We start from the raw sequence: 26,891 nt of genomic DNA, 5'->3' as shown, positions 1-26,891 counted from the left end.
CAGATAGCTTCACTGCCTAGGTGTGTGAGAGATACTTATGAGGAGAACACATAACTTTAAATGCAAAATGATAGTTTATTATCTAAATAGTAAGATAATCAATACGTAATAATTATGAAAAAAATCAAGACAAAAACATACCTTCAGAGAAATCATTAACAAAGGCAGTCATAATTAAATGAAACTAGTCACCTAACGCACCAGAGTTTGTATAATAAACACTTGAAGTGGTTTAGCTTCTCCTAGTATACACTCAACCGGCATACTAAAGTAGGGACATTGGCTATATGAAAGAATGATTGCATGCAAGAACACATACAAATTCAAATTGGACCATCACCGGCTTGCTTCGTGGCTGCAGCAGCTAAACATGACGCCTTTGGGAGATACAGATACATTTGGGTCTGCTGCATGCACAAATTGTGCAAAACCTGTAAAGTGTAAATACACGACTGAAAACAATATTAACACGTAATGCGTAAAATAAGAAATAAAAGCATATCAAACATGCCATTAAAAGCAGTTTACAACTATATATATATATTTGAACCCAACCTTTTATGATAATTTCAGTCTTCCTCAGTTCACCTTCCTCTTCACCTGTTGAGACCACCCCTCAAGTGGTGTGTGCTGAAAGGTGTGAATGTCATGTAACATTTATATTGAATGACTGTCCCAGACAAATGTCTGAGTGACCAGTGACATAGGGGTCTCTCCCAATACAGCCCTACAGAGTGATGCTGTTCAGATTACTTTACAGGGTTCTGTTTTCAAGTGGATTTACACACTGTTCCACTGCTCAAATGAACCAGGTTCTAGAGAGGAGTCCTCTCTCACAGGCCCTCTATCTGAGCTTCCAAAAATGCCAGGAAGGTCCAGGAAGTCAAACTTGTTTTAACAGATTTTTAGGAAGTTATTGTCCACTTAGATGCACAGTTGTGCTTGTAGCCGAATTTGTACTCTATATTATTTGTACAAACATATACCTCACTGCATGAATGGGGAGTTATACATCCCTGGTAGTATTTATTGATGGTAATTTGGTTTTATACCCATAGTTTAATAGCGGCAGAATAGCTTAATACTTAATATCATTAGCATAGCAGTTAGCCACCTAGACACGTACTCTTTTGCTTAATCTTCTGTTGTCTCACACCTCTACATGGGGTTTTTGTGGGACCACCTGTAGATAACTCATCAGGTCGGAGCTCCAGAACCTTGTACCCCTACAGGAGGTAGCCCCACCCCCAACAACATATAATCCCCTAATCGTGGACTGGCAGGCCTCATCGCAACAGTTACCCAGCAAGATACCCAATCCAGAGCCACCTGTCCAGTCAAGATTTGCATACTATTCAAATTTGCTTCCCTCCCTAACGTGACATTAGGCAGCTTCATGTGAACAACAGGATGCAGCAACGTCTGTCTGTCTATCAGTGAGTCTGTTTGTTTGTGTCTGTCAATTGTATCAGAATCACCCTTTGTCTTTGTTTATGTCCGTTTGCCTGACGGACGGACACTGGCGGACTCCGGCTCTATTAGGAGATGGATTCTCTCTTGCCAGACATTATCAAACGCTGCAGATTAAGCCACTGTAATGGATTTTCTATTGATCCATTTCTCTGCTCTCTTGTCTCTTTCCTGTGTCTCTGAGTAAAGAGAACTCGGTGGAGCCTGTGTTGTTTGTTTGCTCGGTGGAGGGTCGAGAGATTGGGCCTGAGATTGATTTGTTGATAAGTTGTTGTTTTTGAGTGGCAGTTGTTTTGTGGCCGTAAGACCTCATGCACGCAGCTATGACAGACCTTAGTTCCCTCAGCCTTATCCACTAAACTGATGGGGTCTTCGTCTGCGTCAGATATTCCAGGTGACGCTGGGACGTATGGGCTGGTCCTGAGTGTGTAGCTAATCATTTCCGACAGAAGAGAAAGAGGGGAGAGAAGACAATGACTAGTTATGGTGTAAAAGAGGGGAGAGTGAAAGAGAGAGGGGGATGATAAAAGAGAGAAAAAGAGAGGGGAGAGATACTAGGAGGAGGGGGAGAAAGAGGACCTTTAAGAGAGATGAGAGAGCGTGAGAAAGAGAGAGAGACAAGTTCCAATACCGCATCTTTTAGCCTGATTGTTCCCTTTTCTCGCCACAGGTGCGAGGACCCTCCTTTGTTGCTTTTCCTCTTCCTTCTCTAACCACTCCCTCATCCCTCCATCCCCTTATCCTTCTATCCACCCTAACATTGTCATACCTTTCTTCTCATCTACCTCTGCCCTGCTCTTTTTCTCCTCTGCACCTGCCAGACCATCCCCACTCAACCTATTCCCACTTCTCCTCCCCTCCTCTTCTCCAACCCTCCTCTTCTCCAACCCTCCTCTCCTCCTCCTTTGCTCCACCTCTCTCTGGATGTGAGTATACAGTTCAGTTATGTGGCATGTTGGATCAATGTCTGTGGAGAAAGCATGAGGGCAGAGCTTGTGCGTGTCTGTGTGTGTGTTTGTGTGACTGGGACACAACTCTGAAAACACTAATGTGCACGTTTACTATGTGTGATGATAGTTTTGCTCTGGTGTCTTATCTGGTGTGTAATTATTGATGAAAACGTTGTTTGTTTGTGTGTTTTTGCTTGAAATTTAACAATATGTCTATATATGAAAAATGTCAGAGATATGTGTCTGTGTGTGTGTGTGAGCAGTAGCGCGTGTGTGTGTGTGTGTGTGTGTGTGTGTGTGTGTGTGTGTCTGCTCAATAAGATGTGGAATGTTTGCACTGCTGCCAAAGTGGTTCCATTATCTAGAAAATTACCCTGCTAGCTAGTCGAGCCATTCTCTCTCTCTCTCTATATATATATATATATATCTTTCTCTCGGCTTTTGTGCAGTCAGGTAATCAATCAGTCTGGTATTCCAGGTTTCTATAGGGAGGCAGTCAGAGCTGAACAAAACTCTAGGGGGCCTGCCTGACAGACAGGTGGACGGACATACAGATAAGCAAAAAAGGATGCAAAGGGAATAATAGAGTGTGTTTGTGTGTGTGTGTGTGTGTGTCTGTGCAAGCTGTGTGTATTTATGTACCAGTGAGGACCTGTCTACATAACAGCTGTCTCTAGGGTGTGTGTTTGAGTGTAATGTGTGTTCTGTATGGCTGAGTCATGCTAAATCTTTTCTCCCCCCAGGCAGGGTAGAACCCTCAGGGCAAGAGTTACAGACCACACTTATGACTGTCACCTCACTAAATTACTATGTGTGTGTGGTGTGTGTTGCTCTCTCACTCGATATCCCCCCCCATGCCATGAAGACGTGTCATGAATCAGAGAGGAGGATGGGGGAAGGGTGGTGTGATAGAGAAAGAGAGGGAAACAGGTGGGACTGCACTGACACAGAGAGATGGAGAGGACAGGATGAGAGGCAGGGAGAAAGCGAAAGACAGAATGAAGGGAGGAAGAAATAAGGCAATAGGTTGGTTGCGTAGAATAACTAGAGAGATAGAGAAAAGGGGGGAGAGGGAGAGAGTAAGGGGTGTCAGTTATGTGACAGAAGACAGGAATGCTGACTCAAACGTATGGAAATAACACTGGAGCTGAGAGAAGCAGGGAAACAACCAAACACTATTATCTGGTTCAAGAATACATACATACACACACATAGACATACAGTCACCTATACAACTAAGTTACAACAGCACACTATCATGGCACCTAACCACATTGTATGGCAGGAAGGCACAGCCTTCCTTTCCTAATTTAGGAGCCATTTACAGCTTAGTTTGTTACAGCAACCAGACTCAGGCCAGCCACAGGCTAGACTTCACCAAATAATCACATGGGAGGATCCCATGTATGTGTGTGAGTGTGTGTGTAATGGACTTTGTGTGGTAGAAGCAGGGAGACTGCATTGCAGCTATTTATAGCACGTGTGTTGTTGGTGTCGATGGAGTCGGGGAAAGCCTGCAGCTCTCTCTTCTCCGTTTCCCTCCCTTTCTTTTCCTCCTTCTTTCGTTTCCCTTTCTCTCCCGACAGGGGAGCTGTGGGACCAAGATAAGCACCCAGGCAGCCATGAAAACATTGCACACCCACATTTACACACATCCACTAACACATACCTACGTTAGAATGCTCTCTCTTGCACACTCTCTCACACACACACGGCTTACCTAACAATGCATTGGATTTCAAAAGTGGAAATTAGAGGAGAGGCTTATTTTCTTCACGGTCATGATGCTTCTAGCTTTAGTGAACCTTCTCAAACACTTACATGAAGACCCTCACTGCACTGTCTAGCCCCAGTATGCACTGGTTTCTTCCATTTTGCATTGATACGGTTGAGTGCCTGTCCTTATTATTTGAGTACAGGAATTATTTTGTTATTTGATTCCAGAAAGAGGATACATATTTAGGAATGTTTGGTTGGTGAGGTACATTGCATAGTGATATTTGAATGTATGAGTGCAGTATAATCCGTTTTTATAGGTTATTGAAATTCGATTTATTTTCTTTCTGTCTGGTTGCCAGGTTCACTCAAATCATCCCCAAATTGGACCCCCCACCCCCAGCACTGAACAGGAAGCGAGCAAGCAGAACCCTCTCTCCAGGGTCGGAGGTCACAGCCACGCCCCTGACAACACCCGTGGAGGCCCCCAGCCAGAGCAGCAGCCAATCGTTTCCTGATGGGACGCCGTGCTCGCTGTCTTCCGCCGACTTCCACTCCCTCAGCAACGGCGGCGAGGGCGGAGAGAGCAGCTCGTGCTCCACTAGCGAGGACTCTGGAGTCCGCTCTGACACCAAGTCTCTCCTCTCGCCCCTCCATGACGAGGACGAAGACTTATTTGGAGACCACGGGACCTTCCTGACGGCCTCCAGCTGTTGTGGTAGCCCCCTAGAGGACGGGAGGGATCTGGCGCCCCTGTCCTCCTTTGGCCCGGTACCCCCAACCCCACTCACATACTCTGACAGCTATCAGCACACACTGCCCTTCTCTTCCCCCGCCAACGAAACCTGTCTCCACATTAGCTTCTCCGAGGATGAGCTGCTGGACAGCAGCCCCGAGGACTCCAGCGTCCCCCAGCGGAGCTAGAAACAGCAGGCCGGGGAGCGTACCACAGCCCCAGGCTTTAATCTTGGCCTCTGAAGACTCAGCCCATTGCAAAACACATGATACACATTACACTTTACAATCAGCTCCATATGAGCGTTGATAGCTCTGAGAAGCAATAATATAGTTTGTAAGGCCCCAGGTGCACTATGAGATTTCAGGACATTTGCTGAACTTACTCCGTCCACGAGCCACACACGAGACATATTTACACTGAAAGTACATGCTCACATTCACCGGAAATCCGAAAAAATAATACGTTGTATAAATTATTGACATATAGAAAAATCATAGTATTTTTATATAGAGAAGAATGATCTGGTGTTTTTCAGTAGTGGAAGTAGGTCAGACGGAGATACAATGTAGCAGGTCTTGCACTGTTTATGTAGCCAGGTGTCAAGGAGAGTTCACTACATTATTTTTGCTAGTTAGTGACTGATGTTATTTTACATGACGCACACACATTGACAAGGTATATCAATCGAGCGCATTGTCAGTATGTTGTGGGAGTAGTTGGGTGGGTGTATGATTGCGCTTTGCTGTTGAGGAAGCTGCTCTTTCTTGTGATGGCCATCAGAAGAACAATAGCATAAAGACTGGAAACAGGATGTGAAAGAAAGGAAAGGGGAAGAGACAAAAACATGACTGAGCTTACCTGAACTTTGCTGTGAGCTTTTGTGTATTGGCATGCACAGTATGGTGTGAGTGAATGGACGTGTATACGTGTGCACAACCAAGTCAGAAAAGTTGACTACATATGTGTAACATGCAGTGATTTAACGAGTAACAAGACTTGGTTAACTTTGTCCTATGGTTAGCATAGCACAGTACTGTTCGGGTGTGTTTCATCTTTGGAGATAAGCATTGCCACGATTAAGGGTATTCGAAATGATGACACAGCTCCTTGGCTTCAAATAAACAAATGAGGAGTACGAGGGGGAGTCCATGTTGGTGAGTTAAGTACTGTAGTTTTCAAGCATATTTGAAAAGATGGAGAGCTCCTTGTCCAGATCAGTACAAGAGGTTGAGGTTAAACTGGAGATGGTATACATGCAATCAGAAATCCAGTCTTTGTCCAGCAGCCAGAACAATGATAACCTATAAATGACATCACACATCCTTTAATGACAGTATTTGTACTTGAAAGGGCAAGAACATAGATGCTTTCAATTGCATCCGTGACGGGGAGGAGTTGAATTATGTAAAGACCTCAGGTTTGTAAAGGAGAGAGAGCAACCCAGTTGCAGCATATAACAGAGAGAGAAGATAAGGCGATGAGGATGATGGCAGGCTGAGGAGAGAAGACAAGCCACCGTTAAGGACCCTTAAGATTCTGCCGTTATCGTAGCCAGCTACCAGACTAGGCTCTCGGGTGAGAGTGAGATGGAGTATGTTTGTTTATTTGGAAGGTGGTAGAGTGAGTGAGTGTGTGAGAGAAAGAAAGAAAGAAGTGTGTCAACCCTACTAGAGAAAGGCCGTGGGACATCACGTTTATGCACATTCATTGTGCGTGTATGTGTCTTCTTGCACTGTAAGAAAATACATTATAAACCAGAAAGTGGCTCTGTAGACCAGAGAAAAAACAAAGGAAGAAAGGAGGTGAAGATGATAATCAAGGAGGGTAAGGAGAGTGGGAGTGTTGCGAGAGGAGAGGTGGCATGCTACAAGTGTTTACCATTGATTGGTTCATTAGAAATGCAGTTGAAGGAGGAAGTCACTGCAGTAAGGAGAGAGCAGCTTTCCTTAACAGCACATAACAGATGGTGATGAGACACACAGCAATAATACTGGGATGAATTACAGAAAGAGTTTAATAAAGTTGTAGGTGAACAAGGCATGCTTTCTCCTGAGTTTTTGATTCTGTATCTCTGGATTTTTCTGAGTACGCCCACCTACCGTATTTTTCGGAAAATAGGCTGCATGTTCTATAAACCGCACCCCACCAGAATGGGAGCTTTGTGTTTGTAAATTAGAGAATAAACTGCACTGGAATATATGCCGCACTTGATCCGGGAACAATGATACCAAGCAGTGCACGGGTATATGCGAACTTACAGCATGCCGTTGTGTAACACTTAGAAAATGAAAGTAAGTGCGTAATGTATGTTTTCTAATTCCTGGGAATTAACTAATATTTATTTATTTAGACACGTGATAATTATTAATATTTCCGACGGTCCCCAAAGCAAGTTATTTTTCTGAAATGGAAGCAATGCTACTACCATGCTAGTATTACTTGTTAGCCTTCTCTTTAGTACATTTTGAAGCCATACTTGAGCGTTTGTGGTAATTTTTGTCCATCTGAAAATATTCAGCTGGAATGTTCGAAATCGCACAGGCATATGCGACGTTGCGCTGTGAGACCCGCATTCAAACAATACCGCTATGTGCGACGCTGCTCCTTAACGGTTTAAATAGCATTCACGAAAAAAAGTGTTTTCTAATGTTGTTTTGTTATAAAAACGTGCAATGAGCTGCATCGAAATATATATATTTTTAAATAGGGGTATAAACCGCGGCTTTATTTCCGAAAAATACGGTAATGTGGTCAGTAATGCAGTATGTGTGTATCTCTCTCTTTCTCACCCCTCTCTGGAGAGATTGTCTCCATCTCAGCCTGTTCAATACCAGACATCACCTGATCTCATCTGTCTGACATTTCTGCTGTGGCACACTCATTCTCTGTCCTGTGGAGATTGACTCAAACACACATGCATTTAGTATCCTGGGTTTCAAACCGTTTGTACGTAACTACATCTAGTGCTCACAAGCTAAAAAGAATGCCCTTCGAGCCACACATGTCTTATATGGTTCACGCTCCTTGGAGTACTACAGCTACACCAGAAGAGTTTTCAGATTAATTAGAGCTATAGAGTTCCATGACTGACACTGGTACATAGTCTTTACCGTAGAGATCTGCCATCACTTTTCTGGGAAGGCTTTCCAATATGCTTTGGAATATTAATGCAAGATTTGCTTCTATTCTGCCACAGGAATCTGTGCAATCAGTCAAGTTTTTCCAAACCGGTCAAAGCATTTCTGTATAAAACTCGCTTTTTGCTATGGGGTGTTATCAAGCGAATTCACAATGGGGGCTGTTTTTAATAGTTTGGAGCTGGAGCCCTCAGTTCTATTGGTGGAAATATTAATGCTGAAGCAAACATAATTTTGTCCTTCAAACTTTGTGGCAACTCGGGGAAAACCCTTTTTTGTTTTGGCTAAATAATGTCCTAATTCACAGAGCGAGCAGTGTTTCCCACACATACACTAATTTGTGGCGGTGCGCCACAGAATCAACATCGGCCGCCACATATTGAGTTCCGTAAAAAAAATGTTGTAACACTATTTAGGTAAAAACACGCAGCGTATTCGTTCAACTTTAGCTGCATTTCCTTTCCCTGCTCTCCCCCAGTCTCTTGCGCGTCTTTCTCGCACAGTCACAACGTCAGCACACGTTAGCAACGATGCATGTATACGCCGTTCTAGTAAGACAGACAGCTATATCAGCGAGCCTTCAGCATTAGTGCCGTAGGTAAAGATCTAGGAACAGACACCCCAAGTTTCCCGGAAAGTCCGGGAGTCTCCCGCATTTCAGTGGCGGCTCCCAGACGCCCGCAAATGCTATACAATCTCCCGGATATGCAGAAATTATTTGTTTGTTGTTGATTTTGTGAAGGTGTTAATCATTTTGGATTAATATATGTAATAAAGTTCTGTGTAACTAATTATTAACGAAGGAATTATTTTGAACCCCATGTTTCATGTCGGGGGGGGGGGGTATGCTCTGACATGAAACAACCCTCACCACCCCCCCACCCCGCCACAAATAGCTTTCTAATCTGCGGGAAACACTGGAGGTCTATGTTTTGGTATGAAATGAGTTAGGTGTGAAAATACTTTACTGACCTGTACAGATCCCTGACCTAAACACCATCGAACACATTTGGGCTATTTTAATGCAGTTGACAAGCCAGGTCTAATCCCCTAATATCAGTGCCCAACCTCCAGGACTGGGGTCTCATTTATAAAACTGTGCGTAGGATTCTTACTAAAAGTGTACCTACGCCCAAAATCCTAAAATGGCGTACGCACACAAAAATTCAGATTTATAAAACCGTGCGTACGCACACCTGTACGCAATGTTCCCTTTATAAATCACAGATTACCCACAAGTGTGCGTACGTGAATCAGCATTGTACCCCGCCCTGATCACGCCCATTTTTAACCATAAATAGTCAATGCAAAGCACCTCATGAATGCTAATCTAGTATCTCATCATGACCCTGGCATACGATTGTTCTCTACGGTGAATCATAGCGCTTGAGAACTTCTCAGACACTGTAAGCCTATTGGTGGAGCCCGAAAACTCCGAAAATGTGGTGGCCGGTAGATCACCAATTTTAAAAAAAAACTGTGCGAGTGGCGACAACTGTGGCAGCGATACTGCAAGTCGAGATACAATTTGAAAACAAAAGCGTTTTGTTATGAACAGTAATCTATTAAAGTCTGGACTGATAACGAGGACGTAGAGTAGCGATTGCACGGGAGCTTGACGACTGTATTTCCAGTTTTTGACATATGAGGATATTTGCACAGTATTAAATAAATATATTTAGTTATACACTGTGTTCTGCAGTTAAAGTTAGGATATGTGATGTTATCCTGTATTCCATGCAGTCGGGGAATCTCCCCCTCCTGAACTCCCGTACTGGACAATTTGATGGTGAGGAAGGGCTGAATTTTTATTTAAAATTTGAGTTGGATTGTACAAGGTGTTTATGGAACAAGAATCACTCAGTACAAGCGCAAATAACATTGCTGGATGTAATCTTCATGATAATCATGAAATTGAATGAAAAAAACGTGTGTAAGGAAAACAAAAAATATATATATAATGTTCTTCCACATTCAATTTCTGCAGTCTGACTACGGTACGGTCATCATTGGGTCAGAGTTTGCGTGGAGGACCGCACGTTTTTTATAAATCACAACCTTTGCTGGAAAGTGGCGTACGCACATTTTCAGCCCCGTTTTGTGCGTACGCAAGCTTTATAAATGAGACCCCTGGACTGGTATTCTGGCATACCGGGCAAATGCCCGGTGGGCCGACGTACTTGGGGCTGATATGATATTTAATATATATAAATATATAATTATTTTTTTTGCATAAACTTATTGTTGGCCAACCACCGGCCCATAAAGCAGGGACAGTGGCCCATTGGTTCATTTTCCATACTAACACTGGGTTGGCCCAATCACATCTCTGAACAGGCTCCACCCCTCCCCCTTATTGTGTCAGATGCAGTGGCTCAGAGACAAATCTGTGGATTAAGATGGAGAAACAAAAACGCAAGTGCAAGGGGGGTGTGGAGAAGTTGCAAGGGGGGTGTCTAGAAGAAGTCTAGAGGTTGATGCCTCAACGTGTGCAAAAATAACCAACATGTTTAATGCTGTAGCTGTCCGACCGATTGTGGTGTGCCGGTCTGAGCAAAAATGTAAGGGCCATTTTTTTGTCCCAGTCCAGCCCCGCCAACCTCCCAAATGATCTTGTGGCTGAATAGGCACACATTCCCACAGACACCCTCCGATTTTGTTGTGGACAAGAGGTGGTGATTGTTACAGGGAATCAATATCAGAGCTTAGTTTATAAGAGTCAAAGACTTCTGATGACCTGAACAATCACATGAGTATATTTCCAAAAGGTTTCCGAATGTACAGTAAATGCTGCTGCCAAAAGGAATCAAGTTTGAAAAGACAGGATGAATTTGACAGACTCAATAATACAGAGATAATACGATTTTAAAATGAGGATACGCTGCTGCCTGTTTCTCTCAGAAACACAATGTTTCTAATTTTTGGTTTGTGGCCTTCTCACTTTTTCTTTCAGCTGCCCGAATGCAGTCCTGTCTCGCTATGTCATGGCTTTATTGGGAAGCCAGATGTAAACTATGAAGGGCCTGTGTTATGACCCAACTGTCACAGAAGTAGATGAAGCACAAGGGGTAGAACCGCCAAGGAACAACAGGGTCTGGCCAATGGGAACCTGTGAAAGAGTCAGGAGGAGATCCCGCCTCTGGATTCTTCATTGGAACATTGAAGAAATTAGTCTGTAATGTAGTCTACAAGAAACAGCTGCTCTTTTTACATTGATGACATGAGAGGTTGAATTCACTACTGCTTTCTTCCTGCCAGCACATATTTTTCTTTCTGTCCTATTTTCTCATTCTGAATTGTTAACACACTGTACATTATGATTTCTGTCGGCTGTGACATGTGTAGTCCTTTTCGCTTCCTGACTCCAGCTATCCAGTAGGGATGGCCAGGACAAGAGGCATCGTCTGTGTGAGTGTTTGTTTGTGTGTGTGTGTGTGTGTGGTCGCTCACTGGGGTGGGGGGATGTGGGTTGTCTGGAATCGGCCACAGCAGACGCAATAACCTAAGGGTTCAAACCATTTCCTTTTCAGGGAAATGTTTTCTTCCGAGGTTAACTGAAGCAGAAGTAAGTCACACAGACATTCACTCAACCTCCAGTAGCTGTGGCTTGGGTTGGAGCTGAGGCTGGGGCTGAGGCTGAGTTTGGACCTCTAGGTCTAAAATTAATGGGCCCACCTGTGTTGCTTTAAATGGGCCGTGCAGCTTTGCAAGATAACAGTCCAATGGGCCTAATTAATCATGCTCAGGCATAGGACATGCACACACACGCAGTCACATACACACAAACGCTCACAGCCATGGAAGTCAATTCTTTATGGTCTGCTAAGCAGACACACTCCACACACACACTCCACACAATCCCACACATACACACACAAACTCTTTTGGTATTATAAAAATAAAGCACTCTATATTGATAGAGGCCTAGCAGTTGCTTAGTTCAAATGAGCAGGAGTGTTAGCAAGGCATAACAGGTGTTTTTGTTTGGACCCTAACCCTATCTGAGTTCTGTAGTCACAAAGGGAAGGTGATTAATTTACTAAATGAAGTTAAAGGTGAACTAATTTAGTAAAATATTTGATACCAAACTTAACTGAAATGTTTTAATCTCACTCCTCTCACTTGAATGATTGATGAAAGGCACTCAAAGTGAAATGTAGAGAGCATATTCTTTTCTGTTTATAGTGCATGGTAATACCAACATACATTTGTTTGAAGAGGATTTCTGGAATAGGATATTTAATGGTTTTGCACAGAAAGTATGAATATAGATTTACGGCATCATGTTGTTACTGGCAACCTTATCTGAGACTTAACATGCCTTCCATAACCACCACAGGCCCAGCAGAAGAGCCACACTGGGCTCTACTGGAACCAGGGAAGAAGAAGAGATGATTCTATTATTCCGTTTTAGAAGAGTGATGGTGGTGTAAGAAGCCTGCACTCTTTCTGTGTGTGTATGTGTGTGACAAAAAAAAAATACTTAATGTAATGTGTGTGTTTGTGTGTGTCATCATGACAAATTATTAGTCCTTGGGGTTTGAGAGTACCACCATTTCAGATCTTTACAAGTAACCCCACACTCACACAACGACACAACTACAGAGTTGATTGTGGTGTGTTTTCACAACCTTAATCTAACCTAACAGAAAAGTAATAACACAAGGTGTTTAATCAACGTATATTAGTGATTAATCAGAGTATGACAGACTAAAATCAAGGTCTTCCATTACAGTCTGTCTCAGTCTGTATGTCATTCTGTCTGTATGGTATGGGAATGTTAGAAGAAACATGGATTACTTCTCCGCAGAATGCTTCTGATGATAATACTGGCATTTAATACCACTCTGTGACTATAGAACCGAAGAGAGGTAATTATTTGATTACAATCTATGATGGAAATCTCTCCCTGCCCCAGCCTAATGTGTGTGTGTGTGTATCTATGTGAGTGTCTCTCTCTGTGTGTATGAAAACCACACCACACAAACACTGACATCTTCAAACACACAGACACACACACATACATATTCTTCTTACGGTGTGAGGACATACATCTGAAATGCCAATGATATTTCCTCTGCAAGCAACAATCTGTAACTCTCTAGAGTACAGTACAAGATGCCAGCAGTTAGTTGGTACTTTCATATTCACATCAACAACATTTATGACAATGATAGTTTCCTTCCCAAGATTTCTCAACAGTGTAGACATAAGTTATCCTTTAAAGAATAAAAGTAATGTAATTAAAACAATTAAAATATATTGTAAATACCAAAATGTGATTGTCATAAAAATAAGAATCTAAGTAATAAATGTAATGTGGCTGGCCTAAACGTGGAGGCAGGTGTGTGGAAAAGTCAACAGTTCTACATATTGTTCTATATATTCTTTAACAGGTTTGACAATGGCCCTTCCAGCTTTCCCTCCAACTTGCCCCCATCACCTTCCCCCACTACTGCTCCACTGTCATTCCCCACTGCCTGAATGAAGACCGAGCTGAAAAAGCTTCACAGACACAAGCCTTCCGACTCTGAGGGCAATTGCCTAACAGTGCAGAGGAGTTTTGCCACCCAGCTGTGTGGAGGAGTACTCCAGCACTTGTTCAACCTGAGCCTGTGTCTTGTAAGGGTCCCTGTGATGTGGAACACCGACTATCTGGTCCCTGACTAGTGCAACCTCCATGGTTGATGGCATCTGGCCACCAGACCTTCTGCAAATGGTACCACCGACTGGTGGAACATAACCTAGCTAGACCTTGAAAGGTGACATACCAATGGAACCATCTAAAGGTTATGGGTGATCACATCAGTCTTTGGCTCCAGGATGTCACGATGGTGGAAACCATGCATAGGAGGTTTTCCTCCAGCTCCTGATTTCCTTGCTCCATCTCACCGTTGCTTTATGGGTAATAACCTGAAGACAGGATATCAGAGCTTTCAAACTGTGACAAAATTGTCAACTTTGGCATTTCTTGTTACTGGACAAAATGTTCAAATACAATTTTATAAATTAAAGAACAGGGTCCACCTGGCTAGGCGTGGGATCAGGCGTCTTGCTTTATGGAGATACTGGAGATTCTTGGGGACTGGAACAAGGCTGAGTCTTATTATCCAGAATAGATAAACATAATCCAGATTACATAGTCTTTCAGAATATCATCCACAAGACTGAAACACTGCAGAGGATTAAGATCAGTCAAAGGCCATTACCAGACACTCATAATGTCTCCTAGGAACACTAAAGGACATTTTCCATTCATCAACCTCATTGATTCATACGAGATGTGCTCCTTTCTCCTCTGCTCTTCTCCCTGTACACCAACAGCTGCAACTCGAGTCATCCGTCTGTCAAACTCTTGAAGTTTGCGGATGACACCACCCTCATTGGGCTCATCTCTGACGGGGACGAGTCTGACTACAGGTGGGAAGCTGACAACCAGGGGTCTCATTTATAAAACTGTGGGTAGGATTCTTACTAAAAGTGTACGTCGCCCAAAAGCCTAGCGAAAGTTCTCAGACACTGTTAGCCTATTGGTGGAGGCCCGAAAACCACATTATTTGGTGGCCCGTGGATCACCAATAAAAGAAACTGTGCGAGTGGCGTCAACTGTGCCAGACGATACCCGGAGTCGAGATACAATTTGAAACCAAAAGCTTTTTGTTATGAACAGTAGTCTATTAAAGTCTGGACTGATAACGAGGACGTGGAGTGTAGCGATTGCACAGGAGCCTAACGACAACAGTTTTTGACATATGAGGATATTTGCACAGCATTAAAGAAATATATTTAGTTATACACTGTGTTCTGAAGTTATCTAAAGGTAGGATTTGTGATGTTATCCTGTATTCCATGCAGTTGGGCATCTCCCCCTCTCAGGGCCGGCCCAAGGCATAAGCGAACTAAGCGGCTGCTTGGGGCCCCCATGACCACCAATATGGAGGACCAAACCTGCCATATTTAAAAATGAATGAATGAATAAATAAATGTCCACATCCATGCATTTAGACATAAATAAATGAATACATGTACTAATTAATGCACAATTGTCAATCAATATTACCTTATAATTTACATGTATTTATGTATTTATTTGTGTATTCATTTATTTATTCATTTATTTATTCATTCATGTATTCATTCATTTATTAATTCATGTGTTCATTAATTTTTTCATTCATTTATTCATTCATTTATTCATTCATTCATTCCTGTATTTCTTCTTCTCAATATGTTAATGAGATGTGTCAATCAAAATAGGTAGGCGGTATTTGACACACCATTGGCTAATCGTTTTCCACGCTTTGTATTCGATTATGTAGCCTTACATCCATCCTTGCTGTCATGGACAACATAGCCTACATGGACAGGCTGGCCGACCTTGTTGAAAACAAAGATTTAATTCACCATATATGATATTTGGATGAACAAACATGTTATAAAGATTTTACTACGTTAGTTGTGGGCTATCACTTAACACCCAACTTCACTACGCTGACCGGCCAACCATGTGTTTACCCCGATAAAAACGTAAACATTTTAAAATAAAAAATCCTTGTTGATTGTCAAACCAACATATTTGTCCTGTGTGTAAGAGCGAGATAGACAATCTGGCATATAGCCCCCAATCAAGCAGAAGAGAAATTTGTGAAGATTGACGACACAAAGTTAATCATCGAAGATGAAAAGTAGCTTAGTCCTAAATGGAGTTGTATGCCCCATAGCACATATTTTACAAAGACTACGGCTACAAAAGCCAAACGTTGCCACGTTATGTTGGGAATGGGATGCCGTTGCGACGGTTATTGTTGGAGCAAGAAGTTGCCTAAATAGCCTGTAGCCTATGCCATGTTTATGTACATGTCAGCTTTACACGTAGAAAATAAAATCTCAGAGAAGGTGAAAGGCTTGGTGACCGGCGTGGAGAAATGCGCGTCTAGTGTGAACAACATCGCGCCATTCGTAGTATATTGTGGCGCTCCAGGGCGCTTCGCAGCCAGTGTGTCCCAGGCGTTAGCTAGATTGAATCTATGGCTCTGGATTGATTGCAATGTCCGAACATCAGTTTCCACGCCTACTGGCCTCCTCTCATTATCATATTGGGAACAATGAATGAATGAATGAATGAATGAATGAATGAATGAATGAATGAATGAATGAATGAATGAATAAATGAATAAATAAATGAATATATAAATGAATGAATGAATAAATAAATCAATAAATCAATACATAAATGAATACAAAATAAATAAATAAATACATAAATGTAAAATATATGTAACTATTGATTGACAATTGTGCATTAATTAATATATATATTCGTTTATTTCTGTCTAAATGCATGGATGTGGACATTTATTTATTCATTCATTCATTTGTAAATATGGCAGGTTTGGTCCTCCATACACCAAGGGGGCCCCCAAGAGCACTTTAAGTTACAGCGTAATTTTAAAATGATATTATGTTAATGGTAATTATTATTAGAGTTGGATTATACAAGGTGTTTATGGAACAATTATCTCTCAGTACAAGCGCAAATAACACTGCTGCATGTAATCTTCATGATAATCATGAAATTGAATGAAAAAAAACGTGTGTGAGGAAAACAAAATATATAAATATTACGAGTAATGTTCTTCCCACATTCAATTTCTGCAGTCTGACTACAGTATAGTCATCTGCGTCGCCAATTCCAACTGTTTTCAAAATGTGCGTAGGCCTACGGGAGGGTCAGAGTTTGCGTGGAGGACCGCACATTCTCCCGTCAAGTTAGTTTTTTATAAATCACAACCTTTGCTTGGAAAGTGGCGTACGCACATTTTCAGCCCCGTTATGTGCGTACGCAAGCTTTATAAATGAGATCCCTGGTGACCTGGTGTAGCCAGAACAACCTAGAGCTCAATGCTCTCAAGACAGTGGAGATGGTTGTGGACTTCAGGAAGAACACAGCCCCACTCACCCCCATCACCCTGAGTGACTCCCCAGTCAGCACTGTGGAGTCCTTCCGCTTCCTGGGCACCATCCTCTCCCAGGACCTCAAGTGGGAACTGAACATAAGCTCCCTCACCAAAAAAGCACAACAGAGGATGTACTTCCTACGGCAGCTGAAGAAATTCAACCTGCCAAAGACAATGATGGTGCACTTCTACACAGCCATCATTGAGTCCATCCTCACTTCTATCACCATCTGGTACGCTGCTGCCACTGCCAAGGACGAGCAGACTGCAGCGTATTATCCGCACTGCTGAGAAGGTGATTGGCTGCAATCTGCCTTCCCTCGAGGATCTGCACACCTCGAGGTCCCTAAGGCGAGCGAGGAAGATTATGGCCGACCCCACCCTGGACACTGTTTCAGCGACTATCCTCCGGCAGAAGGCTGCGGTCCATCAAGACGAAAACCTCATGCCACAAGAACAGTTTCTTCCCATCCGCTGTTGGCCACTTTAACAAGGCCAACGACTCACACTGACTTTAAATCACAATAATGACACCCTGCACATTGCAATTTGCACTATTGTATCGTTCTCTTTGCACTCTGTATTTTTTAGATTAGATTGTAAATTATGGCTACTACTTATATCTTATATTCTTTTTTTATTATTCCCCTTTGTATTAGCTAGACCCCCCTTAGTATTAGCTAGACTTTGCTCCTTTTGTATAGTTCACATATTTAAGTTTCAATATTCCTATAGGTTTAATGTATGCACCTCCCTGCCAAAGTAAATTCCTTGTTTGTGCAAACACTCATGGCGAATAAAATCCATTCTGATTCTGAGAGATGTGAAGGTTTATCTTGATGAACACAGTGGTACCTCTGAGCAGAGCAAAAGCAGTGGACGTAAGTGGATAGGGGTACTTGTTCTTTTTCCTTATTCAAACCCAATAGACTATGCATCCCCATCCTTTATGGTACAAAAAAAGTTAATGGTCTGATCTGACTGTTCTTTAGGGATTTGCATGGATTATTCATCCATGGTGTTGGTCATTGTGCTTGGCCCCCCTTGATGAATATTGATAGGACCAGTAACTTCATGTGACAGCTAAGAGTAGACTGAACACACTTTGGCAGGAGGTACAATGTTTAGCTAAACTATTTTCAGGGCTCCATGATAAGTTTAATTGAATTTAACAGGGTTTTAACTCTGCAGCCAGCGGTGGCCCAATACCTCTTTGTCCTGATGGGATTCCACTGGGATAAGGAGAGAATCTCATGATGAGAATGAGATTTGTAGGGACGGGAATGGTGGTAAACTCAACTGTATCCAAATCAAGGGGTCTACCATCAAGTTCCCCCACTTCTTACTGGCTAGGTCTACCTTCACTACATCATTTAATCCACTGTTGAATGCCCAGAGAAGTGCCTCTTTATTCCATTGGCTCTCCGGAGTCAATGTACAGAACTTGATAGCAAACTTGGACTCTGATAATAATAAGAGTGATTAAAATAAACAGTGTATACAAATACAAATACTGGAAATTAAAAATAAAAACACATCATAAAGAGCCTGGGCAGGATAAGGAGAGTTGTTCTTGAGGGCCCAAAATGTGGGAGCTTAGCAGAAAATACCATCAAATGAGGAATAATTCCAGAGGTGATGCCAGGCAGCCTTCAGTACTGAAAAGTCTCACAGAAAGAAAGTTGCAGCTTCATCCTATTACATTATACTACAGCATGAGTCAGCATTCAATAGAATGAGATACCTGCCACAACTCATAACCTTAGACGTTATTAAAATGCATGTGTGTGTGAATGTGTGTGTGTGAATGTGTGTTTGTGTGTGTGTTGAACAGACCAAGTCAGCTTAGTCAGCCTTCCACGGATGTTGCTCCCACACTATCTGCCGTGTTTTCACAGTCAATTTGTTACATCACATCAGCAGCAGATTGCTTTGGACACCAGCATCAGTGGCATTTGTGAACAAGTTTTACAGAAGCACATTCACATAATAGAGGACCTTCTCTCTCCTTCTTCCCTCGCTCACTTTCCATTTCTTCATTCTCTATTCCCCCCCATTCTAACTCTCCCTTTATCTAACCTTCCCCAGCTCTCTCTATCTCTCTGTTTCTCTCTCGACATTCTACCTCTTTCCCTAACATTCCCTGTTCCTCCTTCTCTATCTCTTTCACACAATTATCCCTCTTTGCCTCGCCCCCCCCCCCTCTTTCTCTCTCTCTCTCTCTCTCTCTCTCTCTCTCTCTCTCTCTCAGTCTTGTGGTGTGTTGTGAAGGCCTGTTGTTAGACTAGCAGTGATTGTTTTGGCAGGGATGTCTTGATAACAGAGCAGGGTCTTATCGCCATGGGGGACAGCACAAACTGAGCAGCCTTGAAAACAGCACCATGCAGGGTCTCCCTGATGCAGAGGCTGCAGACACACAGACATGATGCTATGTGGTATGCATCAGAATGAAATAATCTAAGATACAAGCTTGTGAATGAATGGGTTCTTTGTTTCAGAGAGAGTAGCAGGTCTGCATGTCAAATCTCATCCTATCTCTTTTCTACCGTGCTTCCTCTCCTTTTCTCTCCACTCCTCTTGTCATGTCACCTCTCCTATAATTCTCCTCAATTCTCCTCTTCTTTGCTGTCCTTTCTTGTTCTCTGCTCTATTCTACTCTCTCTTTGTTTCCTTTCCTTACGTCTCCTCTCCTTTTCCCTTTCCTTCATTGTTGTTTACCAATATGGGGATGTCTGCTGACCCCTCTAGTATCCTACTGTACTAACCGACTGAAAGACACCATATAGATCAGGTTCTGTAGCCAGTGTGTGTATTATGTGTATGAGGTTGCCCGATTGTTTGGTACGTGGAACACATTCATTGGAGTTTGGCTGAAGCAGGGAGCTAAGCAGGACAATGAGCGACTTGGACGAGGGTCAAATTGTTACGGCTCATCCGATTGATGTGCTGGACAGACAAATCCGATCCCTGGTGGCTCCACTTCGCAACTTTAAGGACTGCTGCTGATGTTTTGGTGCTAGATACCTGGACAACTTCAAGGGTCTTGTAGAGTGTGTGCCTCTGCAGGTAGGGGCTGTTTTGGTGGCACACTGAGAACCAACAGCATATTAGGCAGATTATTATAATGTTTGGTTTATCAGTGTATACTGTACAGACACAATAATGCACACCTATTTACAGGAAGTTACAGATTCTTGTACTGCTTCCTCCACGCATATACACTCCCTCAGACTCAGTGGTACTTTTCGCTCCTCCTACTGTCTGCACAGTCGCTGTTTGAGATAACAGTCAGGAGATAACAGAACATACACACACACACTCAAAGGTGCATTCATCCACCCCCTGAACACCTATCATGTGGGATAACATTATCCCAGCCCCCCTCCTTCCCACCCCTTTCACATTGATAAGATGCAGTACATGAAAACGGTTCTGTCTGCCCCATGATCAACTCATCAAGCTAATTCAAACAAATTACGTTGTTCAGTCTGGGGACCTTGCAATGACCTTGGAACTGTTTATAGTTGCTCACTCTCTTTCTCTCTTTTCCCTCCCACTCTCTCTCTCTTCCACTTTTTTTCCCTCACTCTCTTCTTTTCTCTCTCCTCTCACTCCCCTTCTTTTCGGTAGCACACCTGTTCCTGCTTCATAAGCTCAGGTGCCAAAGACAAAACTCTATTAGGTAGAAAGACAGATGGGCCTGCACCGAACGTATAAACTTAATCTGCTCATTTTCTCTAATAATGAGTCTAATCTACGCACAATGCCATTTCCCTCAACTGAGTTGGTACAATGTCCTTACACCCACACAAAAAACTGATGGTCTCAATCATTCCCTCTACCCCGACTAACTGACATAAAGCTCAGATGCCATAACATTTGTTAATTGGTAAGATATAAAGTAGATCAAAACACCTACGGGTAAAGTCACAAAATTCGACAACAAATTACTTTTTCCAGAGACCAAGATACAAATAAACACTGCCCTTTAGACTGAACAGCCTGCAAGGGAATATGTTATGGGGAATACACAATAGGTAGTACAATCTAGTAGACCCAACAGAGACCAGAAGACTTGGGAAGATTCAACAAAAACACGCACAGCACGTTCATTCTGGGCTTTTTAACGTTGGGAGACAGGGGACAGACTGATGTTGTATGAAATCAGTTGCAGTGAGTATGGTATTAGCCTTGGCAGAGAGGAGTACAACAAGAGGGTGTATGCCAGTGGAATAAGGAGCAGGGAGTCTGGAGGACAGAGAAAAGGCTTTATTCACACCATGATTGGCTGCAAATTGGACACTTCTGAAGAAATCGCCCTCTCACACTCATGCACATATGTCTCGACACACTCTTGCAAAGCAATCCGTTTGATGGTAAGAGAAGTTGTCTATGATGAAAGGATAATGGATTATGTCAATGGTGAATCATTATCTATTTCTCTCTATGTCTACATCCCCCCTCCTATCCCCCCAACTGTTTCTTTCATAGTCACTGTAAATGCCCACTGACAAGAGGGGAGACATCAGAAATCAGAATCAGAATCAAGTTTAAATGCCAAGTAGTTTACACAACAAGGGATTTACTTTGGTGGACAGGTGCATACAGTATAACATGTACAAATAAATACTAACAATACTGTACAATATAAAATGAAATCCGACAAACCAGGACTTCTCCGACAAACCAGGACTGTTCTGTAAAGTGCGAGGATGAGGTTTTATTGGGGATAACCATTGTTATCTCACATATATATTTATTATTTTTATTATTGTTTATTTTCGCTCCCCTAAGCCTCAGTCAATATTTGGACTACATAGACAACGTCGGTGTCAAAATGTTCGTCTTGGTCACGATTGCGTTGCTTCTATACGGATTTAAATTCCGTTGCACAGTTTAGGAGGTTACAATGTTTTTGTGGCAAAAAAATGCATTCTGTCAACAAAGGGTACTCACTAACCTACGTCACTACGTCAGCACACGTTAGCAACGACGCATGGATACAAGGTGATAGAGACGTTCTAGCACGCAAGTTGGAGCTTGGATTATGAATGAAAAATACCACCCCCAAAAATTCCCAACCATTGGACTTTGTTGAGAAAGCGATTTCGAGTGGAACTGCAATCTCAGATTTTTTTTTTGGTCGTGAAAGTCTTTGTAAATTGAACGAGTGCGTGTCGACCGTGAGACCGCCTAGACTTTTAGGTGGCAGCCATGCTAGAAAGCGTCATAGTAGTATTTTCGTAATTTTATAGTTCAATTTTACACAAAAAAAGGGAAATGTTATGACAATATTACTATTGTGAATACAGCCAGGCGGTGAGATTTTAATGTAGGTTTCTGTAAAAACTTTGATTTGTTTGCTACGTGAGAGCTCCGTCAGCCTCCATGGACGATTGCGGCAGCTGTTGTCGATCTGCATCTGATGAGTATTTTCTAAATTCCGTACCAGGTTCAACTACATCTAAATGGACAGCAGTGTTTTAAAGATATGGCGATTGCAAAGACAGCCAGCCGGTCAGCAAATTTTTGTGATTTGTGTAAACCTTGGAATTTGAGTGAGACCGCGTGTTTTGACGTTAGCCTCAGAGTCACAGACTCGGCGCGCCCACTGGCAGTGTGTAGTATTAGGCTACAGTACTGTCTTCAATACCACAGCTATTATTATGTCAAAAGAAACATTCTAATTTCTTGCGCTTTCAAACAATCAGTGAAGTGTGGCTATCAACAGCAGCTAGCTTGCCTCTAGCAAACTGATTTTGAATTAGCCATGTCCCCCTAAATTTATATCAAACTTATTTACGTTTTGGGGGGCTTATTTTCAGTTAGCAGACGGTACTGTTTGAATCGCAATTCAATCTGAATACTGCCAGTGACAACGTTGTTGCTCGCTTGTTTCAAAAGGTGTTCTTAATGAATTATGCAATATGAGTAGGCTAAATGCTTGAAAATATCACTAGAAGGGAAAACGGACCCACCTGCAACCGACACAAACAAGCACACCCTACAATTTCCCCAGAAATTGTACCCTCTCTAGTTAACATATTTTCATTACTGTGGGATACACACTCCTGCCTGTACACACCATAAATGAACACACACACTTACACACATTAACTGCAAATACACACATACATGTACACGCACAAACATTCACGCACACACACCTACAATCACTCAAACACACACATTCACACATACTTGGTGAGCTCTGCAGCAAAGCTCTGTTACTTTCTGCTGACGTGTGGGAATGTGGATTTGTATTTCTATCATCTCCTCCTCTGGGCATTGTAATTCCATCACTGTTCTAGCATGCCAGCCACCCAGAGTGAGAACGAGAGAAGAAGGGAGAGAGACAAGTGGAGGGAGAATGAGGGATGATGATGAAGAGAAAGATATGGGGACATGGGGAGCCATGATAAAGAGGTGGAATAAGAGAGAGACAGAGCTACAGGTTGTATCTTATCCACCATAAACTATGTGTGTGTGTGTGTGTGTGTGTGTGTGTGTGAGTGCATGTGCGTGTGTGTGTGTGTTAAAGTTTCAGTGAGGTCAAGCACTTTGTGATTAGCCCAGGAAATTCAGTACACTTCCTTTGAATGAGGCAGAATTAGATGCAAATGAGAGACAGATTATCTTACTGTGTGTGTGTGTGTGTGTGTGTGTCTAAACCAATGACAGATCAGCCTTACAAGCAAGTCAGTAACAATCAAATCAAAAACAAGAATCGTAATTGAGTGTGGCATGTAAAAACTATGTGTTGGACAGTATGGTAATTATTTTGATGTCTCTGACACGTTGCGCCTCATCTCCAAAACATGGTCTGACTGAGAGTTCATGAATAACTAATAACTGCTACAGTACTGCCCTCTCTCTCTTATTCTTGTGTTCTATGGTACGTGATTTGGCAGCACACAGAGGTGACCGCATTTCTACAGATTGTGGTCCATACATTATACATCCAGACTTCATAGTAAACATCTAAACATCAGACATCGAAACAATGTCAATTCATACATACTCATGCACTTGCAGATATGCATATACTTAATATATTAGGCTTACAAGCCTAAGATTTTTTGGAAATATTTAATTTTCCAAATTTTATGATGCTTGTATTTGCAATTGAAGTTCATTTTAATGTACATTTAGCAATACTAACTTGTCAGCCGTGTAAGCTTGTTTCCTAAAGGTTGGCTGATAACATGAAGAAAATGATAGGTAGTATAATGAGGGAGGGGTTGGGGGTGGAGTTAACCAATTTTTGTTCGCACCCATTACCACATAAAAGTCTTTCAAGGGGATATTCTCTGCTAATTGATTTAAGCTGTACTAAGACTTACTTGTTCCGGGAATACAACGGCACCTAGAAATGATTTGCTGGACCTGATGTTAGTTTCCTCCAGAATCACAATGACTCTTACTTAGAGACTTGTTACTCTTGTTGGTTAGCTGTACCTGATTTAAAACTCTTGCTTGCTTTTTCTACAGGTACACTCCTGTAGAACACTTTTGTACACTTTTTATGGTTCTTCCCTTTGGCACTTATGTTTGTCACAATGTATGCTTCATGTTTGGCTACACGCAATGTTTGTGGATATCTCGGTGTTATGATCAGTAACCTATGCACTTTTGTAAAGCTCTCTCTTGGAAGTCGCTTTGGATAAAAGCGTACATGTAAACGTAAATGTAAGCTGTATTATTTTAATCAGGGCCAGCCCAAGCCTTTACGGGGCCTTAAACATAATTTATTTGGGGGCCCCTTGGCATTGTTAATATATATGTATATATTTTAAACAACATTAAACTGTAATTTCATGTTCTCCTGGGGGCTCTGTGGTGGCCACGGGGGCCCTACGCAGTCGCTTAGTTCGCTTATGCCTTGGGACGGCCCTGATTTTAATGTGTGAGTAATTGTTTGAAAGTTTACAATCTGCACTTTCAGAATCTGTAAATAAAATGAAAAATTACTTTGACCTATTTGAAGAACAAAATACCAGCACTTGTCACATTTGTATTATACCTTCTGTTAATTTTCACATAAATGTATAATGTTCAGTTGTATGTGTGAGACATTACGTATTTCTCTCTTATATATTTTCTCCATCATGTCTCTCTCTTTCTGTTTCACCCACACAACACACACACATGGAAAACATACACACACAAATTCTCCTTCCTCCTCTCCTCCTCATCTCAGTTTCATGTGTGAACTCCACCCAGCACTTACTCTGGCTCTGCCCTCCTATGTACTTCCGCTCAATTTTAATTTTCCTTCAGTACTCCGTCTGGGTCTATATTAGTCGGTTTTCTCCAAACACATTTTTACCGGTCCAATCAACAGAACAGGGGGAGTGGCTGAGAACGACGACGTTGATGTGCACTAGTTTGAGTTGTAGTTCAGTAATGGCAGCGGAGAAAGATGCGAGCGAAGCCATTCGGTCCGTTGTGGCAACGCTGCCGAATACTCATAACTTAAAGCCGGAGCAAGAACAATGTTTGCTGAGTTTTGTTGGTGGACATGATGTTGTAGCCCTCCTCCCCATGGGGTTCGGCAAAAGTTAGATTTTCCAGCTCGCGCTGTTAGTGGTGAAGGAATTGGCTAAGGCGAACGTTAGCGATTTGTTATGGCAGGTCCATAGTGGCTCTGGGCAGATCCAATATTTTTAAACTTCAACAGAGCACCAGCCTTCAAAGAAGTTAACGCTTGTCAATGAAAAGAGCCCAGAGTCTCTGTACAAATGGAGTGTACGAGACTGTGGTAGGACCAGGCTACCCAGCACTGGCCGTGAAGGAAACTTTTGACAGTAAGGTTCACCAGGCTGTGACCCAGTCCTAGCATTCACTCCACTGTTGCTGTCACATCCTCTTGTGAAATAAAGAGAGACACAGGACACACATGAACACACACAATTAAAATGAATACACACACACACAAATGCATGCATACACAGAAGAGCGGGAATGGCACTGGTTGCACTATGAATTCTCTACTAGCTGATTGATTCTTTACTTACTTTAACTAAGTAAAGTTCCCATCGCTCCACAATTAGATTGAATCTCTCAACCCTTCATCTTCAGTCACAGCCAATTATTAGCTTCAGATAAGGCCGTCTGATGATTGGCTGGTCGGGAGGAGACCATGTTAGGAATATCTTAGCTTCTCATGAATGCTAATTGATGTCAACGAGGGCACAGTACATTGATTTAGCTTCCACTTTGATCAATTGCATCTGAGGCAAAGCTACTAGTGGATCAGTGTTACGTTTAATCTGTCAAAGATAAAGGCTAGTAAGGGGGGGGGGGGGCGCATCACTGCTTGTTTAGGGGTGGGGGGGTTACACATCCATTAACTCATAATTCATTCAACCATTTCATAGGACACAAAATGACAGCTTTAAATGTAGACATGGATATTTTACAAAGTGTATTCCCTCATTTAAATGAGATGACACTGCAGAGGCACCTCTTGGCATCCCTTGCATGTTACTAAAAACAGACTCCCCCTTTCATCCAGAACAATGACTTATAATCATAGAGCAACAGAGCACGAAAAAGAAGAGGGAAAAAGAGAGAAAGAGACAGAGAGAAAGAGAGAACGACAAAGAAAGAGGGGGGGTGAAAGTTAGGATGGGGCCATGTCTATTAACCTTTTGTTTAATCATTACAGACTGGGGTTCCTTGGAAAAAGAGAAGACAGGAGTGGAGAAAGAGAGAAAGAGAAGAGGTTAAGAGAGGAGGACATGAGAGAGAGAGAGAGATAGAGAGAGAGAGAGAGAGAGAGAGAGAGAGAGAGAGAGAGAGAGAGAAAGAGAAAGAGAGAAGGGGAAAAAAGAAGAAGAGGACAGGATGGCAGTTGAGTAGTAGCTTTGACCCCCAAAGTGCAGGTGTCTGTTTGATTGACAGGTGCGGTGATAAGAAA

General features: G+C 42.4%; 1 protein-coding gene across 1 annotated transcript in view; it reads left to right on the top strand.

Annotated features, from left to right (window-relative positions):
- The window catches only part of LOC146236027 (carboxyl-terminal PDZ ligand of neuronal nitric oxide synthase protein), a 36,348-nt gene extending 29,435 nt beyond the window's left edge, over window positions 1-6,913 (top strand). The window contains exon 11 of the mRNA XM_084687395.1: window positions 4,499-6,913. Coding sequence (XP_084543521.1) covers window positions 4,499-5,060 — 562 coding nt within the window. The 3' untranslated portion in view covers window positions 5,061-6,913. The remainder of the gene's footprint in view (window positions 1-4,498) is intronic.
- Window positions 6,914-26,891: the final 19,978 nt, after the last annotated feature.

Source organism: Hypomesus nipponensis, chromosome 22 (genome assembly GCF_054491055.1).
Source record: "Hypomesus nipponensis isolate SF chromosome 22, ASM5449105v1, whole genome shotgun sequence".
Lineage (NCBI taxonomy): Eukaryota > Metazoa > Chordata > Actinopteri > Osmeriformes > Osmeridae > Hypomesus > Hypomesus nipponensis.
The sequence above is the reverse complement of the archived record's forward strand: the minus strand, read 5'-3'. Positions and strand labels throughout refer to the sequence as shown.